Below are 23,073 nucleotides of genomic sequence, written 5' to 3'. Positions count from 1 at the left end.
ACCCAAGGCCACAATCAAGTCAGCAGAGCTGGGACTAGGACCCAGGACTCCTGGTGCACTTTTGGCATCAGTGGGTTTTGAGGCAGTATCAGCAAGCACATGAACGGACCTGGGTCTGTATGGCCGGGGCCAGGTGACCTCACTTCTGGTACCTACCCCCTCATCTGTAAAATGAGGATAATTGTGGGTAGCATATGTGGTAATCATGATGAAGAAATGAGATCCTGCTACATCATCCAGGCCTGGCATGGGTGGGAGGGGGGACTCTAGTGTTGAGGTGCACCAGGTGAGGCCAGCCGTCCATCAAGGGGGACACAGGAGAAGGAGGGGGCATGGGTTACCACCCCCACCCCACCCCCAGTTTCACTGGGGAGACCAGACCAAGTGGGCCTGGTTGGCTGGGCGTTCCCCCAGGCAGATCGTGCCCAAAGGCCAGAGGGAGAGTCAGTGGCTGCAAATAGCAGGCAGAGAGAGGCCCACTGGAAGAGATTCCAGGACAGAGTAGACAGCCAGTCCTCTGAGAGGATACAAAAGTGTGGGCAAAGCCTCAGCAGTGGCGGTGAGCTTGGCCTGAGGGTCTGTGAGGAGAGAACTGGGCCCCGTGCCCTTCCCATCTCAGCTTTCCACAGCCCCTCCCATCCCTTGCAGCAGAGGCTGGGAACTCTCAGCTGGGTGTGGGAGAGCCCAGGCTGGGGCCCAGAGCGGGGTGGGGGTGGGAGTGGGGGGTCCTGCCTCTAACTGCCAGGCTGCCGGCTCTCCAAGGAAATCTGAGCAGGGTAAAGCCCCAGAGCAGAGCAGCTCTCATGAGGAAGTCTTCCCCATCAGACTGGGAGTCCCTGAGAGCAGGGACAGTGTCTTGCCAGTCAGAGAGGGAGCTCCCAGAGGGCACAAGTTCTGTCTCCCCCATCAGACTAGTAGCTCCCCAAGTACAAAGCTGTGTCTGCTCTCATCAACAGGAGCTCTGCAAGGGTGAGGCTCCCCCTATTTTCCCTTCCAGATGGGAGCTTCCTAGGAGCAGATACTAATCTAATGTGTCCTTCATCAGATTAGTGAACTCTGACAATACAGGCCATGTCTACCGTATTGACTAGGGGAATACCAAGAGTACAGTCTATTCCCCTTCCCTTATAGAATGGGAAATTCCTTGGGGCAAGGCCATGTCTCCCCCATCAGATTGGGAGTTCTTGGATGGTAGGGATTATGTCTCCATCGTCAGACTGGAGGACCCCTAAGGGAGAGTCCATGTCTCCCCCACTGTAAAGGCCCACTGATGGTAAAAGTCAGGTCCACCCCAGACTGGAGGAACCCCGAGACAGGGTCTGTGTTTCCCCTCCTTAGGGCGTTCCCTGGGGCCAAGCCCCTACCCCCCTCCCCCACCTGACTAGCGTTTCACCCACAGTGGGAAGAGGTGAGTGGCTACGATGAGAACATGAACACGATCCGCACGTACCAGGTGTGCAACGTGTTTGAGTCAAGCCAGAACAACTGGCTACGGACCAAGTTCATCCGGCGTCGTGGCGCCCACCGCATCCACGTGGAGATGAAGTTCTCCGTGCGCGACTGTAGCAGTATCCCCAGCGTGCCCGGCTCCTGCAAGGAGACCTTCAACCTCTATTACTATGAGGCCGACTACGACTCGGCCACCAAGACCTTCCCCAGCTGGATGGAGAATCCGTGGGTGAAAGTGGACACCATCGCAGCCGACGAGAGCTTCTCCCAGGTGGACCTGGGCGGCCGGGTCATGAAGATCAACACTGAGGTGCGGAGCTTCGGGCCCGTGTCCCGCAGCGGCTTCTATCTGGCCTTCCAGGACTACGGCGGCTGCATGTCCCTCATCGCTGTGCGTGTCTTCTACCGCAAGTGCCCCCGCGTCATCCAGAATGGTGCCATCTTCCAGGAGACTCTCTCAGGGGCCGAGAGCACATCGCTGGTGGCTGCCCGGGGCAGCTGCATCGCCAATGCCGAGGAGGTGGATGTGCCCATCAAGCTCTACTGCAACGGAGATGGCGAGTGGCTGGTGCCCATCGGGCGCTGCATGTGCAAAGCGGGCTTTGAGGCTGTGGAGAATGGCACCATCTGTCGAGGTAAGGGCCACGGCAGGGGCAGGTGCCCCCGGTGGGCATGGACTTGGGATTGGCTGCAGAATCAAGCCCGGCAGTGCTCAGAATGGCAGGGACGTCAGCCTAGAGCTGACCGTGAGCCACTCTGTTGCCAGGGTTTCCAAACCTGCAGCCGTTGTCCAGCTCCTTAGAGGGAGGTACTTGAATAGCACTTTCTGAATGGTGGTACTCATGCACGCTACAGGTGGTATACAAGATGATTTTAGTTGGTATGAGGATAAATATGTGAGTTTTTTTCCATTTTAGTTATTATGGGATTATTTACTTAATCATGGTAAGTGGTACTGGTTGGTTTTTTTCATTTACAAAAGTGATGCAAAATTTACTTTTGAAGGAAATGTATGTCACGATAAGTAACATTTATATTATTTATAAATATAACTTTTTTATATTTATAAATATGGCATTTGCTACATTAGTCGGTATAGGCCAGGCTATGCTGGAGTAACAAAACAATAAAAATTTATTTCTCACTCAATGCTATGTGTCCATTATGGTTCAGGGACCCAAATAGATGAAGGAGCCACCATTTGGAATATTGCTATCATTAGGACAGAAGAAGGAGAGAGTGTGGCAAATTGTATACTGGCTCTAAAACCTTCCATCTGGAATGACCCGCTCATCATGCTGTGCACATTTCAATGTCCAGAGCAAGTCATATGATTACTTCCCATTCGAAGAGATGGGGAAGTGCAGTCCCACTGTGAGCTGGTCCTAATGACTTCCACTCCTACTGCATGCTCAGCTGTTTACATGTCTTAATTCGTTTAGTCTTCCCAAGAACCTTGTGCAGGAAAATTCCATTTTACATGAAGAAATTGAGGATCAGAGAATTCGTATAAAGACTAAGTGGACGGCCGGAGTCTCAACCAGATAGTGTGGTTCCAGAGCCTACCCTTTTAACCACCCTGCCAAGTCAGCTAATTTAAGGAAAAATATTAAGTAAATAATATTATACATGGTGTTCCAATGTGGCAAAGAATAACGAAGGTGGTTTGTAAGCATAAGAAGTTTGTAAGAGGTATGGCATGGTGGTAAGAATTCTGACTGTGAAGCAGACAGACCTGGGTTCAAATCCCAGCCCTGGCACTTATTAGCTATATGGCCTTGGCCAAGTATAAAACTCTCTTTCATAGGTGGTGATGAGGATTCCAGAAGTTAAAACGTGTAAAGCATTTATTATAGTTACTAGTACACAGTAAGTGCTTAAAAATTTTAACTAAAGGAGAAGATATATACAAAGGCTGGCCTGTTGTAGTAAGTGCCCCAGAGTTAGTTGTGATGGTGGTGTTGATTGGGATGGTGCTGGTCATGTAGGGGGTTTGAAACCTGCTTGTGCCACCTCCCCTTGCTACTAACATTGGAATCAGAAGATAGGGCCAAATCCTGGCTAAGAGTTTGGACCCTATTCCAGGGACACTGGCGTGAAGCCAGTGTATGTCCATCAGCCAAGGAGTGGTAACTGTGACCCTTGCCTTTATAAAGTATATCACATCTGCCATCTCCCTGGCTTCTCCCTCCAGCCCTCTGAGGCAAGGCAGGCAGCATTTTACAGAAGATCCCCAGAAGGATGAATGGGAAGTGCAGGAGACAGGAGGCAATGGTCTATTAGGAAGCTGGTGCAGCGATCTCAAGAGACGATGGGAGCCTGCACGAGGGCATCCACAGTGCTGGAGAAACTGTAATGACAGATGGGAAGGGAGGAGGGCAAGGTATCAGAGGTGGCACAGGGAATTCCAGCTTGCAGGATGTGATAGTCCTGGAATAGACATGGGGAAATGGGGAGAGAAAGCTGGTTTCTTGGGGAAGATAGCAGATTTGATTTGATATTCTTAAGTATGAAAGGGCACGGGGGGAAAATGAGCAAACGGGAAACCAATCACTTCTTGTCTGTTGTTTATTCATTCATCAAACCTCTACCCAGCCTGTGCTGTGTCTGACTTGGTGCTGAACAAAGGGAAATACAGAGAAGACCCAAACTGTGGCCCTGCCCTCCAGGGTCTCACAGTCTAGTGGGGGAGACAGACCTATAAGTAAACAAGGTGGTAATGTGTTAGACATGTTTTACTAGGAACTGCTCCAGCTGCAGTGGGGCACAGAAAATGAGGGAAGGCTTCATGGAGGAGGTGCACCAGAGCTGAGAGAAGAGTGTGTTGGCTCCGTGGCCCTGGAGAAAGGTGTTGGGGGGATGGATTTGCATGAATAAACGTTTGGGGATATAAATCAGCTTGGCCTGTTAAGGGACCAGTAAGCTGCTTGGTATGGCCTTGGCTAAGGGCTTGAGGAAGTTGGTTATCTATTGCTGTGTAACAAATTACCCTAAAACTTAGCATCTTAAAACAGCAGACATTCATTATCTCACACTTTCAGAGGGTCAAAAATCTGCGCATAGCTTAGCTGGGTGCTGCTGGCCAAACCTCTCATGAGATTGCAGACAAGCTGTCAGCTGGGAGAGGGGGGGCTGCGTTTCACCTGAAGGCTCAATAGGGAGGGGTCTGCATCCAGACTCACTCACATGGTTGTTGGCGGGTCCTTGCCACCTGCAGTGGCTTCCCCCAGAGTGAGTACTCTGAGAGAGAGTGCAAGAGGGCACCCAAGAGAGAAGCCACAATCTTTTACAACCTGCTGTTGGAAGTGACAGCTCATCGCTTCTGCCATAGTCTGTTCATTTTAAAGACAAGTCACCAAATTCAGCCCCTGCTGCAGGGGAGGGAATGATTCCTGGTTGAATGCTGGTGACAGGGTCACTGGGGCCATCTCAGAGGCTGCCTGTCCCAGGCAGGTTCCTGGAGTCAGAGTCTCTCCTTGCCAGTCGCGCTCCGATCGTCCTCACGTGCCTCTCTCCCCCAGACCCGACAGCCTGCCCAGAGGCTCAGGCCCAATCAAGCCTGCCACTGGGCGTGGGGGTAGGGTGGGGGTGGTCAGGGCATGATTAATGAGCCCAGGGAGCCCAGAGGGACACCAGCTGCTGCTGAGGCCTGTGCTTCAGCCACCCAAGTGTGGTGCTGCGCCAGCCCGAGCCCCCGGCCCCGGCCCCAAGGTCCCAGGATGCAGAGAAATGGTGATTCCAGCTCACGCCTGAGCGATGTGGAGTGCTTTCACGTCCTTTAGCTCTGGGATTCTCAGCCTTCACCACGCCTCCCAATCACCCAGGAAGTTTGTGAAAATGCAGATTCCTGACCTGGCGTAAACCTGTCCCCCAGGTCTAGCTCAGGCATCAGCAGTTTTAAACCAGCAGTGACATGATAACACATCCGGGCCAGAGGAGGCCAAACATGATGACCACAAACCGGGCCCCAAGACCCTCCAGGGAGGGGACTTCAGCTGAATCTCTGGGAGAGTATGATTTGAAAAAGACCCATTTAATATTGAAACATAATTTGATAAGAAACAAAAAATATTGTTAACACAAATTAGTGAAAATAAGGCTGCACAAAGTCTTCTCAGCAGGTGGGGAGTAGTGAGGACTTGCCCCCATCGACTCAGTCCCCTGACTCAGTTTCCCCAGGCCTGGGCTACAGTAACTAACAAAGGATTGTAGTTCTAGATGTGGTTTACCAAACTAACCAACATCCTCTGGTGCCTTTTGTGTATAGGGAACTGTGGGAGAGGGGAGGGGCTGGAGAAGCCATTCATTCAACAAGCATGCATTGAGTGCCTACAGTGTGCCATTTAGCCCTCTAACAAATATTTATTGAGAACCTACTATGAGCCAGGCCTGTACCAGGTACAGAGGAATGCAGAAATGAACGAGATTTAGTCTGGGTGGGTGAATGTGGGAAGATAGAATTAAAAAGTTAATGAACAAATAAACAAAATAGTTGCAGGCTGTGATGAGTGAAGGCAAAAAAAAAAAAAAGTGTGAAATGAGAGATCAAGACGAGGGTGTACTTTTTTAGCCAGGTGGTTCAGAGAAGGCTTCCTGGAAGAGGTGTCATTTGAGATTATAGGAGCTGCCCTGAGAAGGCTGGAGGAGAGCGTTCCAGGCAGAGCATCCCTGAGAAACCCTGAGACTCAGGATTCGACCTTAATGGTTCCTGGGTAAGCCAGAGACTCAGAAACACTGGGAATAAGGCAGAGCATGGCTGTTGCAGAAGCCACAGTCCATCTAGACTTTGAGAACATGGAGGAAGAAGGCATCTTTTCTGACCAGATCTAGGAGGACTTCAAGGAGGAGGTGACATCTGAATTAGGCCTTCAAGAGTGAGTAGGAGTTGGATGGATGAATGGAATTGTAGGTGCAGAGAACTGCACAAACACAGAGCACAGTTGGTGGGTGGCAAGTGCTCCTCCTGGCATTGGGGGCTAGGGCATGCCTTTCCCCTATTTTCATTCATCTGGTCACTGTTTTATTGAGCACTTAGCCTGGGCTAGTGCTGACTAAGTGCTGGGGACTCTTGGGACTTCTTCAGAAGAGCTCTGCCCTCTTCCCCTTCCTCAGTCCCCAACCTCCTCAGGAACATGGTCCCACTGGGACTTGCCACCAGTAGATCAGTTGGGGGCAGTAGGGAGGTGTCCCTAGAACTCCTTGACAGCAGCCACTTCTAAGTGTTTCTCTGACTCTTTCTAGATCTTTTGGGCTTGATTATGAATGTGCCCCTGACTCAGTTTCTCCAAACCTGTCTGTCTGTGTGTCCCTATTTCTCTCTCCCTTAGCTTTCCTTCTCTACCTCAGCCTCCCCTGCGGGAACCCCTAGCCTTGCTGTTGGAGGCCCTGCCCTCCTCTCTCCAATAGCTGACCCAATCTATAATAGATCTGGAGGCAGTTCCACGTGAATGTGATTGCTGTGATGCTGTCGGGGCCTAATGGGATTTTTAATATTTAGCTTGGATAGGGAGAGGGGCTACGAGCCAGCAAGGGGTGGTTGCATGCACACACTGATTCGCTGGCTCCAGCTCAGACTTCCCAGTTCCCAGCTGCTGGGCTTTTCCTCCCAGCCTCTCCCTCTGGTTCTGCCCTGCCCAGCTTTGCAGCCCCTCATGCTGCCTCACTCCCCCGTGGCCTTTCCTTGACCTTGGCCTTGGAGACCTGGTTTCAAACATCAGCTCTGCTTCTCATTAGCTGTGTGATCTTGGGCAAGGGCCTGACCCTCTCTGAGACTTTGTTTTCTCATCAGCAAAACAGGTTTAACAGAAAGGTTGTGATATAGAATAAATGAGAAAATACCTGAAATGTGTTGTAAAAATAAGAATAAGCCTCCTTAGCACTGTCCTTGTCTGATGAGTGTTTTTTTTTTCCTGATGATCTTTTTATTTGAGGGAAAGAATAACTTTTACTTATGACAAAAGCAATGTTTGTTGTTTGTAGAATCTTTAGAAATTACTGGTAAACAAAAAGGAGAAAATTAAAATCGCTTATAATCCCATTACCCAGAGATAACCATGGTTAGCAGACTGGTGTAGATCTTTCAAGGTGTCTTCATGTGTATTTACACATTGATTTTTTTTTTTAAGGAAAAAATGAATTTGTGCTAAAAATGCATGAGGATTTTTAATTTAATACTATTTTATTTACATCCTTCTACACCATGTTAGATCTACAACATCATTTTTGGAGGCTTTTAGTATTCCATAGTATAGATGTACTGTCATTTATTTACCAATCCTATATTGATCAACATGTAGATTGCTTGCAGTTGTTCACTACCTTAAACAAATACTGGGGTGAACTTCATTGTTCGTCTGTCTTTTTGTGCAGCTGCCAGTATTTGTGTGGGATACATTTCTAGGCGTGGAATTGTGGGGTCAAAGGGCATGTGCTTTTTTAGAACTGTTGACAAGCGTTGCCAAATTACCCTCCAGAAAGGCCAAGCCGAGTTGCCCTCCTGCCAGCAGCCTCTGAGAGTGCCTGTTTCCCCACATGCTCGCCAGCATGAGATTTATGCCTGTGGCTTTATTTTCTGTTTTACTCCCAGAATCCTTTGCTCCCTCCCCCAGCCAAGTAAAGGAAGGGACCGGAGGCCAGGGGTCCTCTCTGGACCCACAGCGTTGGCTCCTGGGCCACTCTGGGGGTGGCCTCCTTCCCACCCTGCTTTCAGCTCCAGCCCTTCCCACAGAGGCTGGACCAGCAGCCCAGATGTGGGAGCCTGCGGGGGTGGGGTATAGTCAGTCTAGGGGTGAGGAGGAAGAAGGCTGCCAGCTGGCAGAGCCTGTCTTGGCTGGGAAATGGGTGGAAGGGGAGGCCCAGACCCCCACCCAGAAATTTCTGCTGCTTCTCTTCAAGAGCAGTGTGGTAAGACTCCGCTGGGGGAGGAGAGGGGTAGTGAGCAACCTCTCCAGACCCTGAGCTCAGGCCAGGGCTGAGACCACACAGACTGGCCTTTCGGAAGTGGATTGGAGGCATCCCAGGCTGGTGCATTTAGACTATTCAGGTTCTTGCTCTCAAAAACTGGAAAAGTCCCCTCTCTTTGCACCTTCCTATATGCTCTCAAAGCATCTGTTCTTGTTCCCAACTATCCATCCTTCCATCCATCCTTCCATCCATTTGACAATCACTGAACACCAGCTTCTTCTCATTATTCTGCTTCTTAGAGGGGGCGATGATATCTTTGTAGAGTACCAGGAAGCTAGCATGTACTGAGTGCTATTATGTGCCAGGCACTGTGCCAGCATTGAGGGTCCTTAGAAAGATCAGTCATGGCCCCTGGCCTCAAGTACCACTGAGTCTAGAAAGGATGACCGACGTGCCCACAGTCAAGGAAGGTGCAGGAAGGGAGGTGTCATGCTGGAGGAGGCAGGGAGGGTGAGAGGGGACTGTGGAAGCAGACAAGGGCACTCAATCTGGCCAGGAGTATGGTGGGCACAGGAGGCTTCTGGAAAGAGGGACTGCTCAAGCAGAGGTTGAATAAGGATAAGGATTAGCCAGGTGAGGCAGGTGCAAAGGCCCAGAGGCAGCCAGAGCAGGTACTTGGATAATAGTAGTTCCAGATCTTCATAATAGCTGATTCGTTTTTCATTCAGATAACATTCCTGTGGGGCAGGCCCTGGGTCAGGTGTGGGCACTCCAGGTGCTTCTAGTCTGAGGTGGGGGGGGGGGGTGGCTCCATCTATAACTATAGCCTTGGGGTATTCAGGAGGGAGCAGTGCCTTCTAGCCCATAGAGCTGGGGAGGCTTCCTGGAGGAAGAGCCATTTTCCTAGGGCTTTGGGCGATGGGAGGAACTGAGGGCTAGAAGCAGAAGGGGAATAAGCCCAGAAAAAAAGATGGTCAGAAATGAAATTGATTTTTTTTTTTAAACCTAGCCTCTCCCTGACCCCTAGATAAGGCACAGCCACCCAGGAGAAAGCAGAGGGGAGGTGTTCTTGGCCAAGGGAGAAGGGCAGGAGGGGCTGCCAGGACTTCAGTTCCACTTACTGTCAAAGGGCTGAGGGAGGCAGAGGCTGAAGGAAGTCCAGAGCGGCCAAGAATGGGGCCAGGGCTGGGCATGACAGGTACCTCCTGTGGGCCCAGCGCTGCTATATGCTGTGCTTCCATTATCTCATCGAATATTCTGTTGGTGTTACCACCAGTTTACAAAGGATAACCAAGGTCCAGAGAGGGCCAGCAAGTTGCTTAGTAAGTAGCAGAGCCAGAATTTCTCTGACTTGCTGGGACAACCTATTTAACCTGGGGTAGGCTGCTACCTGGATATACTCCTCTTTTACACCTGAGGCCCAAGTCTTGTCTGCCTGGCCATTGAATCCCCATCCCCTGTTTTTCCACCTGGGAAATGGGGACATTGAACCCTGACCTACCTGTCCCCTGGGTTACCTGAGATGGTAGAAATAAAGAGTTGACCAATAAACCAGCTGAAGGGCTCATGTTAGGGCAGCATATGGTTCAGGACTGTGGGATTTCAAATGAGGGAGGGAGCCCCAACCCTGTAGGGGCAACCAGAGGGGCTTCCTGGGGGAGGAGGGAGGCCTGTGGGCTGGGCCTTAAAGGGTGAGTGGGCTTTCATATCTAGAGGTGCAGAGTGGATGGAGCAGGGTCCTTAGGGGTGGGGAAGCCCCCATGGGCCTCTTCCCTTCCTGCCAAGGGGCAACCAGGCCTGAAGAAGGAGACCCACCCCTGGCTAACCTTTGGCCAGAGAGAAAACTTACCTGCCTGCCCCAACCCCCAGCCCCACCCCTTACAGCATTTGCCAAATGCTCACCTCAGATAGGACTTGTGCTGGCTCCTCCCCAGTGTTACCTGCTGAAGCGGCCACAAGCCTTCCAGGTGGATTCTGTCAGTCTCATTTTTCAGATTAAGAAACTGAGTCTTAGGCCAGTGGTTAACTAGTGAAGGTCTCACCACTTGAAGAGAGCAGAGCCCAGAGTGGAGGCAGGTCTACAGTCTCATGCCTCCCACACCGGATTTATTTTCCTCTTGGAGGTGTCAGTAAGGCTTCTTAGAAGGAATGGGGATGCCCCAGGCAGCTCAAACTCAGTGTCTCCCTGAATCTCAGTCCCCCTTGGGGTTAATGGTCAACCTGGTTTCAACCCTCAGAGAAACCAAGGCCCAGAGAGGTAAGGCAGTTTGTCCAAGGTGACACAGGAAGGGGTGGGGTTTGAGCCCCTGAGTTGTCACCAGCCCCCACTCCCACCCCAGCCTGAGACCCGCTTGTCCCAATCCCGATTGTCACAGGTTGCCCCCAGAATACTCCACAGGACCATAAACAGCTGGGGAAGTTCCCCTCCCTCCAGCCACTGCCTTTTCATCTGGCTGGGCCTCGGGATCTGGCAAGGGAGGCCCCGTTTATTGAGGAAGTTTATGCATTTAACAGTTTAAGCCCTTCTAAGCCTGTGGTACAACAGGATTTGGGAGCCGTTAACAATTCTGTGTGGTTAAGAGATTTTCGTTGCACTGTGGCAGCTGGCTCAGGCCCCACAGGCCCTGCTTGGGCCTTGGCCCCACCCTGCTGGGGCGCCCCCCTCCCCTGGGCCCTTTGTCCTCAGCCCCCATCTGGGCTACTTCTCTCAGCTCCCCCCAACCCCAACCCTCCTGGTAGGAACTTTGACCTCAGAGAGGTCCCAGAGAGGGGAAAGGAGTTGCCCGAGGCCACACAGCAGGTAAGAGGCTGGAACCAAGCCCTGCTGGGCTTCGAAGCTTGTCCCTCCCGCCACCCGCCACCCCAGACTCCCTGGGGGGAGCACATGATATTGTTAATGGAGGAAACATATATTGTTTAAAGGGGAGACATGTTGTTAGTTCCTCCTTGACAGAACTTAGATAGTCCTTTTAAACCTGTCCTCTGTTTGCTCCTACAACAGCTTTGGGGCTGGGAGAGGGTGTGACTTACCCACTCCCCAATCAGGTACAGAGCTGGAAGGTGAACTCCGGCCTGACCTCAAGTCCTAGTGGGAACTCTTCACACTACACCCAGCTGTTGTGTTTTTTCCATAGCTTGCGGGTGAGGGGGAGTGCCGTTTGTAATTATAATGTCTTACATATGTACAATATTTATTTACCTGTGGCCTGCCTTGTTCCAGAAGAGATTGGAGGCAGCTTTTGTGTGGCATTTGGTTTCACCCTCTGATATACTTTGATCTGAATGACACCCACACTAGTGAAGCAAGGCAAGGGTCACTCTCACCATCTTAGAGACGAGGAAACCTGGAGCCAAGGGTGGGCATGGCAGTTTGCGGGCAGAGCCAGGGCAGTAGAGGCCAGTGCTCCGGCCACGCAGGCCTGGGCTTTCCGGAGCCCCTCATCATCGCTCAGCAGGGACTGGGCCTGCTTCCACCTCAGCAGGGACTGGGCCAAGGCTTAATCTCCACCCTGGGGGAGGGAGGTGGGCCTGCCTCAGAGAAGAGGTCCTCACGGCCCAGGGAAACGTGTGGTGTGTGTGAGGAAGAAGGTGAGGGTGGGTTTACTTGGAGGTGAACAGGCCCTTCAGACCAACAGGCCTGGGGGCCGGGGGCACAGGGGTCAACCCGAGGGACAGGCCGGCTTGAGGACTCCCACACTCTCTGGTATCTAGGTTTTTTGGCTCCTTCACCAGGCCTTCCCAGTCTTTTTCCATGGAGCCCTGTGGAGGTTGGAATTTGCTATTGTTTTAAACTCGGGGATTTGCTTTCTGGGCACAGTTACCTGTTGGGGAGAGGTTTCACATGCACAATCACCTGCTTTGTCTCTTGTCTCCTCTGTCCCCCACAGACAATGGGGGCTGGAGAGACTGACCACAGGCTTCACGGTTATAAAAAATGAGACCCCAAAAAGTTAGGTGAAATGGTTTGTCCAAGGATCCAGGACTCAAGCTCTGGGTCCTGCTCCAACAACCCTACCTACCTCTGCCCTCTGATTTTAAATAACAGAAATAAGAATCCGGAGGAAGGGAACTCATATTTGTTGAATGGCCACTGTGGACCAAGCCTTCCCGGCTTGGTATATAGTTCTTCACTGAATCCTTACAACAGTCTCCAGGAGTTGGGTACTAGTATTATTCTGTTTCACAGACAAAGTAAAGGCTCAGAGAGGTTAAATAACCAGCACAAGGTGACAGAGCAAATGGATCTAAAACCTCTTCCCACTGGAACATTTGTACAGTGTTATAATGTTAGTAAAATACTTTCATAATCATTGTCTCATTTGATTCTCAGCAACCCTAGGGAGTCAAAGGGGTATTATCCCCATTCTTCAGATGAAGAAATTAAGGCTCAGCGAGGCAAATTTATCTTCTGGAGGCTCACCGCTAGGAAGGGCCTACAACAGGGTCAGGTTGGTTCTGAAGCCCAGGCTCTGACCCTCATGGACCCCCTTGCTGCTGATTCTGGCTCCTCCACCTCTCTTGAATCCATTCAGATCAGGCCCCCCCCCATTCCACTAATTTGCTCCTAACAAAACCTCCCTGTTGCCGATCCCGTGGTCAGTTCTCAGACCTCAGCTTCCTTGACCTGCCAGCAGCATTTGACACAGTGACAACTCCCTCCTCAGGCCACACCCTCTCCTGGTGTCCCTGCCACCTCTCCAGCTGCTTCATGGCCAGTTCCTGCTCATCTCCCCAACCTCTCCACCCCAGAGGCCCCAGTGCTAGTCCTGACCTCCTCCTCTTCTCCCTATCCCTGGGCCATCCTGTCCTGTCTCACAGCTTTAAGCACCATCCCCTTGGTATATCTCCAGCCCAGACCTTTTCTCTGAAGTCCAAACTCACACATGCAGGTGTCTGCTGGATGTTCCACCTGAATGTTCATAGGCAAGTCAAACTTAACAGTTCCCTTAATGAGCTCTCTTCTTTCCCCCCAAATGTGCTCCTATCACTGTCATCACCATCTCGGTCAATGAAACTCCATCTCTAGTTTTAGGCTCAGGCCCAAAACCTTGAAGTCATCCTTGGCCTCTCTCCTTTTCTCACTCCCACATCCAATCCACCAGCAAACCCACTCAGCTTTACCTTCAAACCATATCTAGGACATTCCTCACCATGGCTGGGCATTGCCTCTTGCCCAGCCCCCGCCATCTTGGTCTGGATTATTGCAGAGTTCCCTAATGCACCTCCACTCTGCTCCCACCCTTACCCCCTACAGTCCGAGCTCTACGTGGCAGCCAGAGGGATCCTTGTCAAATCTAATCAGGTCTCTCCTCTGCTCAGAATCCCCTGAGGTTCCCCATCTTGGAAGAGCAAAAGCCAAAGTCCTGAAAATGGCCCACAAGGCCGTACATGATCTACCTTCCCTCATCACCTTCCTCTCTCTTTGCTCCCTCCCTTCCAGATGCACTGCCCCCCTTGGCTATGTCTTCTGCCTGGAATGTTCTTCCCCCCAAATAGCCTCATGGCTTGCTTCCTCACCTCCTCCAGGTCGCTGCCCAAATGTCACCTTCTCCCTAAGGTCCCCCATCTTTAGAAAGCATGCATGTGCACACAGATGTGAGCTTGCACTCCCTGTCCCCCTTGTCACCCTCTGACATACTGCATGTTTACTTGTTTATTCATAGCCTCTCTCCCCTAGCCGTAAGGTAGGTCCCATGAGGGCAGCCAACTTTGTTTTGTTTACCCCTGTAGTCCGGTTTCTTGGAAAATGCTCAGATCCAACCCCGATGTGAGGGACCTGCTAACAAAGGTTTGGAGAAGCTGGGGGTTCCTCCTCCCACCTCTGGTGGACTCCTGAGGGACCGACATTGCCAGGATGCCCAGCAGGTCTGTCTGTGGGAGGGATAGATATTTCCAGGGACGATGGAACATCCTTTTTCCTGACACTCAGTGTTTCCTGTAATCTCAAATCCTTCTTGGAGCCAGGAGGCCGAGAGCATCTTTCAGTCCTCCTCGTTTCTTTACATTGGCAAATGTGATTTCAGCACCCACCCACTTCCCTGCACTGACCTGGCCATGTTTTGAATCCCAGCAAAGTGGTTCTAGAGCAGAGCCTGCTGTGGGACCCACTTCTCTCATCAGGAGCTCTCGAGAGCCCACCGGGTGCCTGGGTCTGCCCGGCCAGATCTGGAGGAGGGAGGGGGAGGTGCCTGGTGTGGAGGGGGAGCACAGGACGTGGAGTCTCCTCGTCTTGGGTGCTGATCCTGGCTCTTTCACTCACCACCCGTGACACCTGGACAGGTCCTCGTCCCAAGTCTCAGTTTCCTCCTTGTTAAGTGGAGCCAGCAGAGTTTGGGGTTCTCCTGCCCAGGGAAGGAATGTTTTTCAGTGCCACTGCCCTTGGCAGAGCTCCTGGAAAGCAAGGGCAGTATGAACCTGTCAAAGTTGGGGGATGGATGGGAACATCCCTCTGTAACAAGCCAACCGAGGCACACAGCAGGCACCTAATACATGCCTGTGGAATGACATTGTTTTAACCAGCCAGGGTGCTTTTATTGGGCAACCAAGGAGCAGCTCACAGAGTTAGGTGCCAGGGTCCAAATTTGGGCCTTGACCCTCCCTTCCTTGCCCTGGGACCCTGGCAGAGTACCTTCCGCCCCCTCCCTCCACCCCTGAGCTCTGTTCCTAGTGCATTAACAGCCTCTGTTTCAGGGCACCCATGACATCTACAGACATCTACAACATGGTGATAGTGACCCCACATTGCCTGCCACACCCCCTCAGGACACAGACACCGTCAAGCAGGAAGGGTTAGTGAGGGGGTGAGAGCATGGGTACTAGAGCCCACCGCTTGGGTTCAAATCCGGCCTCTGACATTCACTACCTATGTGACGTCGGACAGGTGACTCACCTCTCTCATCTAGAAAATGGGTCTAATAGTAACTGCAATCTTGCAGGGCAATGAGATAGTGAGAGCATGAAGGTAAAGCATTTAGCACAGCACCTGGTACCTGATCATGAATGTTGCTGTGCTGATCACAGCCTGGAATTTGCTGTCTAAACGCTCAGGACTGTTACCATCCCACTTTTGCAGATGAGGAAACTAGGGTACAGCGAGAGCAAGTGGAACATGGAGTGTGGCCTGGGCAGAGTGCTACAGAGCCTACAGAGCTATTTTCCTCTTCTGTCCCTGTGTTTCCAGCAAATTCGGGGGCCCAGGGCTTCTTGTCAGCCTTAGAGTGAAAATATTCAGAGCTTCTGGACTGGAGGCTTTGCAGGTCTGATCTGGTAGACGTCAGGGTTGCACCGGCTCCTTCCCGGAAACAAGACTCAGGTTTCCAGTTTCCTCCTTTCAAGGCATCACCATCTGATTACCAGCATTTTAAAGACCTAAGAGTGGTTGCTGGCCTTTTTATGCTGCCTGGGCAGGCAGAGCCCCACATCCGTATCCCTGGCAACCCAGGCCCTGGGCTGCCCTCCCCCGCACCCTGCTGTCAGAGCCGTCAGTTTGTGGGAGCTCCCTGGAGGCCTGAGAGGGACAGTCACACGTGTGCTGGGTCAGCTCAGAGTGTCCCTCGTATGCATGCGTGTATGCCAGGCCTGCTGGGAGTGTGCTTACATGTGCCTGAATGTGCATGTGTACCCACTGACCCTGCGTCTGTGTGTGCCGTTGGAACAAATCCTGGGTGTGTGAGCATGTACATACGTTTCTGGTGGGGTAGAGGAGTTGCACATGCACTTGCCTGTGCCAGGTCACCCTGGAGCCCACTGGGAGTCATTCCCCCGCCTGTATTTGCGTGTCCTGGCACACCCGTGTGCAGGCAGGAGCACTGCCTTGGTCAGACAAGTGCATGCATGGGAACGTGTATACTGGGCCAAAGGAGTATATGTGTGTGTCCATCCCTGTGTGTGTGGGGGGGGGGTTGCCCCTCTGTGTCCTTGTGTATGTCCCCACTGTGCTACCAAGTAGGGGTGTGGGTAGCTCTCTCACCCACAAGGAGATCTACCCAGAATAATGTATTTGTTAGAGCAGCTGGGTATACAGACACGTGTGTGTGTGTGTGTCTACTGTATCAAACCAGGCGTACATGCACCTGAAAATGGGTATTTGTGAGCATGTATGTGGGTGTGCACACACATGCTTTCCAGGGGCCGCGGGTCAGGGCCATTGATTTTCTGTCTCTTAGAAATTCCCTTTGAGAAGGTCCCCTTCATGTCTCTTTCATGAACCAAAGACAGCAGTTCTAAGGTTCCTAAAGCAATAGGCTGCGTTTCGCAGGATGCTCCATCCCTGGCCCACCCGCCTCCCCTGCTGGTTGTGTGTGCACACACATACACACCCAACCTGCTGATCATTCACAGGAAAGCACGGGCGCTGCAGTGAGAGCACCGGGCTGGGCGTCAGGTGCCTCTTCCAGGGCCTGCCGTTTTCTTGCCATGTGGTGTGGGCATTTCCCTTCACCTCCTGAGCCTCAGTTTCCCTGTCTGCCAAGCAGTCACAGTTGTCTCTTCTTCCTGGAAATTGTCATTCCCCTCACATCCATCTGGAGTTTTATGTTTGTGCAGCACTTTCACCTTCTTTCTAGGAAGAGAGGTTCATATCTATGCAATACCCCAAAGCAAGGCAGGTTGTGGCCAGGCTGGAAGAGGAGCTGTGGGTGCTTCTGGGAGAAAGGGAAGGAGAACACATTAAGTTACCTCTGCTGTGCGCTGCCCCTGTGCTCCAGGCTCTTGGCTCACATCACTTCATCTTATCCTGGGCACTGTGGTAGCTGGCATTATCCCCATTCAATGGAGGACGAAACCGAGGCCCAGGGAACTGCACAGACTTGCCTGAGCCTCACGGGGAGCAGTTGGCAAGCCAGGATAGGGACCCTGGTCCGGCTGGCTCCTGAGGCTGCCGCCTGCACTCCAAGAATGCTTCCAGAGCAGGAGTAGGGGAGCCGGGCCCTGGAGGAGGCTCCAACCCCACAGTGGGGATGGCATACAGGCCGAGGGCACCACGGGAGCAAAGGTGCAGAGGTGGGAACGCACCGCCCAGAGGAAACCAGGCCCTCAGCTCCCTGCTCTCCCCTCCCCTTCCCCCTCCAGACAGGCAGCCCCTCGCGCGGGGGGGCTCCTCCCGACCCGTCGTTGCAGGGCTGCGGTCTTTGTGGCCTGGAAAGAATGCCTCTCTTTATCTCCCCGACGCCCCTTTCCCTTTGATTCTCCTCTCCCAGCATTTCTGCTGACCTCTGCGTGTTGGGAATCCAATTAGAGGAGCGGACGGGCGAGAGTGACAGCCGCACCGAATCCCGCCTCGGCTGCTCCGAGCACGCTCAGCCGAGCTGCCAGGGGTGCAGGGCCTGCTTGTCATGCTGGGCCCAGCTCGGGGCTTTGTGGGGATTAGCTGCCAGGGGGTGGGGCGCTCCGCAGAAGGGACCAGGAGTGATGCTGGTGAATGTCATTCCCAGTGGAGGGTGGAGGAGGGGGCCTGCTCAACGTGGAATCCAACTTGGGGAAGCAAAGGAGTTCTCGGCAGGAGGGGTGGGAGTTGGGCTGGCCTTGGCCTGTAGTGGCCACCCTGACCTATAGGGGGTACTTGGGCAAATGATGGCTGAATTGGGTTATCTGGCTCCCCATCAGATGCTTGGAGGGTCAGGGCTCAAAGCTAGATGGAAGTCCAGGTGGCAGGCAAGCCCAGGCTGCCTGCTATGTGGGGATACCTGAATTTCCACCTGCTAGGGGGTGGATTTGATTGCAGGGGTGGGATAGGGGAATTGTCTGGAAGCTTCATTTGAAAAGCACTTTACATAGGATTGGAGAAGGAAGGAACACAAATAAGGAATGGGGAGCGGACAGCCACTGGGAGATGTGTCTAAAGAACCTCCCATCAGAAGCCACCCCTTGGCATGGTCACCAGTTGAAGGCCAAAGACCCTGCCGCCGCCTCTACCCCTCATGAAGGTTATCCTCCTGTTTTACAACTGAGGAAACTGAGGCTCTGTGAAGAGAAGGGACTGGCTCAATGACACACAGTCGGTCTGTGACAGCTGGTATTAAATCCTTTCTCATGCCCAACCCCCATGTCTCCTTGACCCTACCCCCAGCTTCCTGGACCTCCTGAGTGAGGAGGGTCCCTGACGCCCCCTCCTCAGGAGGGATATGGTGACCGGGAGAATGGATTTTTGACCTTCAAGGAAACAGAAGCCTCATCCCTGTCCCCAGAATGGGGCAGAATGGGAGCTGACTTTCAGCCCTGGTGGACCAGCAAATACCCCAGCCACTCTGGCAGTGGTGCTGGGCCCCAGTCACAGAGGAGATATGACCTCTGCCTCTAGGAGCTCACAGGTGAGTGGGGGAGACAGACAACGAGACCCTGACAGTACCGAGGGTGGAGCGTATGAAGATGGGAGCTGAGGACGGTGAGGACCTGCAAGGGGGACTGGAAGGTGGGGATGAGAGCAGACCCAGCCTGCAAGTTCCAGGCTTCCTGGAGGAAGAAACACGTGAGCTGAGACCTGGGGGACAGGTAGAAATAGCCTGAAGGCCCTGGGTATTCTGGCAGGGCAGGAGTGGGGCTGCAGGGGGTGGGGCACTTGCCCACCCCCACCCTCACCCTCATTCCACAGCTGCCTTGGCTGGGCAGGACTGCCACCTGCCACCCCAGTGCCCCAGTGGGGTTGCACAGCTGAGGCTGCCTACCTCAGGAGTTGGCAGCCTTTGGGTGCTCAGGATATTCTGTGAGTCACTGTGGGGTAGAATTGGAGGGCCAAGGGGTCCCGAGGTGGTATCTGGCCAGTAACAAATGGTTCAAAGGCCAGTGGCTGAGAGCCCACCCTTAGAGAACCAGCGTTTCTCAGGCACTTCCTGAACCCTTTCCATTCAATCCCCCATCGGATTCCACACCGACCCCGGAAGATGGCCACCTGGTTCTGTAAGGGAGAAAACAGATTCAGAGGTAAAAGGGCTTGCCTTTAATTTACAGAATTCAGGACCCCAAGGACCTTTTCCACCAACCCAAGATGCAGCCAGTGTGGATGGGAGTTTAGGGGGTTTATTTTGGGGGTATTCCTGCCCCCGGATGGCCTGGCACGTAGTAGTGCTCAGTGGAGTGGTTGGAGAGAACCAGTCAGTGGGTCAATTCTTCCTTACAAAGTGCCTTCTTTTTTTAAGATTACGAATCTGCACTACCCCCCACCCCACCAGCAGGGGTGAAGGACATATTAAACATGAATTAATCTTTCAGCTCATTTCTCATGAATGCAAAATTGGAAGAGTGTGTGGACCCAAGAGAGCACGAAGAGAACACTGTGGTGTGCTACCCACAACTGCCTGAGCCTGAAACACCCACTTACGCCCACTCACACATTCTCACATTCACTCTCACAGCCACACCCACTCACACTGAAACACACACTCAGCCATGCTCACGCTCGCACCCTCACAGCTGGTGCCTCAGGCTAGGAGAGCAGCTCCTGGGACAGCTCCCTCCCAGGACCCCTCCCACCACCCCGCAGGCTGCCCCCTGCTCTGACTTGGGGACCCTTCCAGGGAGGCTGAGGTCCTGAACTTGACCCCTCCTCCCCTTCCCACTGCCTCCCCCTTCCCTCCTCCCTTCTCTTGTCTCTCCCCCTTCCTCCTCCACTGTGTCTTCACGGTGCAGTGTCTTAGGCCTCTCCCTCAGTCTGTCCATCCTGCTTCCCCTTTGTGCGTGTCTTTCTCTCTCCCCTGTAGGTTTCCGGACCCCGCCCCTCCATCTCGTCCCCTTCCTGCAGCCCCTTCCCCACCCTTCCTCAGCCCCTACAGGAACCACCTGCCCTGGGCCAGGACATGCCAGGGCTCTGGGTGAGCTGCGGGCTGGAGAGTGAAGCCGTCTCCTCAAGACAGGCACTGGGGCCAAGCAGGGGGAAGGGAGGGCACGGGTACAGGCACACCAGGGGCAGCAGCCTCGGTCTCCCCACCGCACTCCTCACTCGCCAGTTTATTTGCTGTGTGCACCCATGTAAGAAGCAGGGAGAGCACCCAGAGTCTGCTGGGCACACAGCAGGTGCCCGAGGCTGGCCGTGGAAGGTGAAAGAAGCCATGGGCTCTGCCCTCGGGTCGCACAGCCCGGGGGAGGGCAGATGACCCAGAGAACTCACTCCTCTGCTCTAGGTGGCACAGTGGGCTGGTGGAGCCATGGTCAGAGCACATCTCTCCGAGTTCCATACGTGAGGGCAGAGGCCAGGTGGGATCAGGGGTCAGAGGGAGGAGGTCAGCACCAGGGAAGCTTTGGGGGGTCCGAGTTCTGAGCATACCCGCTGGGCCTCAGCAGGAGCCATTTCTGGGCATTTAGCCTAGGGCCTGGCTGCCTGGGGGGTTGTCAGTCTAGGGGTCCTCATGTCTGCCTCTCTCTTTCCCACACCCTGAGCAGTATCCCCTCAGGCAGGAATCCCGCAGGTATGGCTTGGCGACCTTGCAGGTGTGGGTGAGCCACCTGCCTCCAGTCGTCTCTGGGTCCCATACGGGCCACATGGGGAAGGGTCCTCAGAAAGTGGATCCAACAGGGATGGAGCAGCACCCTGTTTTGGCGTGACCCCCTCTCTGAGCCTCAGTTTCCTCCTCAGGAGCTGTTGAATAGGTTAAACAAGGGATTGCCAGCCCTGCTTCATTGGCTGTGGGTAAACGTCCCCTGACCTCCTGCATTGCACCCCATGGGGGACTCCCAGACCTGCCCCTCCCTGTCTGGCCCGGGAGTCGACCTCCCCTCCCACTGCCTGAGAAGTCTGGCCCCAGGACGCTCTCGCCCCATGTGCCCTCCCTCCACCTCCCTGCGACCACCCAGCCCAGCCAGCTGGACGGGAGGGGATCAGAGGCTGGGAGCAGCCCCTCCCTCCCACCCACCCTGGACCCCAGGGTCAAGCCTTTGAGTGTGTGTGTGGGGGGGCACAACAAGTTGCCTTGGGGGGAGGGGGGGGAGAACCAGGCAGGTGCGCACACGCGTGAGTGCCTGTGGGTGTGGGTGTGTGTGTGTGTGGGAGAGAGAGTGAAAGCACCCTGCTAAGGGGCTGCAGATGTGTCTGAGGACCCGGGAGGGTGAGGCTGGTGAGAGAAGAGACAAAGGAATGGAGTGAGCTGGAGGAGCCGCCTGGGAGGGGGGCCCAGCCCATTTGTATGCAGCAGGGAGCAGGCATGATTCCCGGGGCACTGGGGGGAGGGTTTGGAAAGCCCAGCTGGTGCTGAGGCTGTGTAATTCCGAAAAGCGCTCCCTCGCACACCATCCTCCCCAGCCCTGATCGTACAAGTGGGGAAACTGAGGCTGGGAAGCCACAAGGCAAGTGACTGGTAGAGCTGGCACTAGAACCCAGCCCCCATCCCATCCTCTCGTGGACCTGGGTTCTTCCCATCAACTGAGTGCCTCTGGGGCCTCCAACCTGCTACAAAGTTGGATAAATTAAGGAATGAATAATGATGACTAATGTTTGTAAAGTGCAAATATTTTCTAACAGTTATCCTCACACAACCTATAAAGTATGTGCCATTTTTATCATTTCCCTATTATGGGTGGCAAAACTGCAGCCCAGAGAGGTGAAGTAACTTGCTCAAGATGATACAGCTAGTAAGTGGCAGTCGGGATTCAGACCCAGGCCAGCTGGTTCCAGAGTCTGTGCTCGCAGCCACTGTACCATACAGCCTCCTCTGAGTCCTTCAAACAAAGGGGCTACCCCATCTCTCAACCCCCAGTTCTGAGCACTTGCTGGCCACATAGCAAGTGTTCAACGATGCTTAATGAGTGAGTAAATGAATGAACAAGTGAGAGAGGGGCTTCATGAGGACACCCTCCCAGGCCCCAGGAGCCCGGCTCTCTCAGTGTGGTTCTCCTGCGTGTGCTTGGTGCCCGCTGCCCCCGCCCCCACCCCCACCGGGCAGGTGTTGGCTGTGCCCTCCACGGGGCCAGGCCCCACAGGGACAAAGCCCGGGGCGCGTCTGGGCCGCCCAGCCCCAGCGAAGGCTGAAGCTGTTAACAGGCTGGAAATCTCTTTTGTCAAAGCCTGCGCTGCCTCCAACCTCCTTTAATTAAAGACAATTAGTGCTTTCAGCCCCTCTGCACAGCTCAGCTCCCCTGTTTGCAAACACACAGCTGCGGGAGCTTTGTGGGGCCCCCCCTTGCTGCCACCCCCAGCCCTGCTTCCCCAGAGACACACAGAGGTGCCTTTATTATCAGCTCCGGCTGCGGCACCAAAAGGCAGGCGCCTCAGCTCAAGGGAAGGATGGGAGTGCTTCCCAGAGGTGGGAGAGCAGGGACAGCTCAGGGCCCACGTAGGGCACGGGTCCCACTTTTTGCAGAACAGCCTGTCGGCACCATGTCCCGCCAGGGCACCTTCGAGGGACCCACCCCCTTGCTTTCTCCCCCACGTCTCCTTAGCAACTCTGGGCCCAACTCCCTGGAATGTGAACTTTGTGGATTTCTAGCAAGTGTGTTTTCTCCCAGGACCTTGTGTCTGACCTGGACACTGCAGAACACAGGTACTGGCCCTTTATGCCTCCTTAGGAAGGAAGGAAAAGGGAGAGGTGGCTTTTATTGAGCACCTTCTGTATACTAGGGTCCTTGCTGGGCTCTGACTCTGCATACATAGCATAACTTTGAGGTATCCTTATTTTATAGATGGAGATACCAAAGCCCAAAATGGCTCAGGCACATGGCCAAGGCCATGACTAGTCTCCAAGAGGTCAAAAGGTCATCTGGTCCAGCTCCCTGTCTGCCTCAGCCTGGGCTGAGCCT

The 23,073-nt window shown here is 53.6% G+C and overlaps 1 protein-coding gene across 3 annotated transcripts in view; it reads left to right on the top strand.

The window, feature by feature from the left end:
* The window catches only part of EPHB2 (EPH receptor B2), a 179,870-nt gene that overhangs the window by 61,146 nt on the left and 95,651 nt on the right, over positions 1-23,073 (top strand). For all 3 annotated transcript variants that reach the window (XM_037828236.1, XM_037828237.1, XM_037828235.1), the window contains exon 3: positions 1,400-2,084. In XM_037828236.1, coding sequence (XP_037684164.1) covers positions 1,400-2,084 — 685 coding nt within the window. The remainder of the gene's footprint in view (positions 1-1,399; positions 2,085-23,073) is intronic.

This window comes from Choloepus didactylus, chromosome 2, assembly GCF_015220235.1.
Source record: "Choloepus didactylus isolate mChoDid1 chromosome 2, mChoDid1.pri, whole genome shotgun sequence".
NCBI lineage: Eukaryota > Metazoa > Chordata > Mammalia > Pilosa > Megalonychidae > Choloepus > Choloepus didactylus.
Note: the sequence above shows the minus strand (reverse complement) of the source record. Positions and strands in the feature narration are given on the sequence as shown.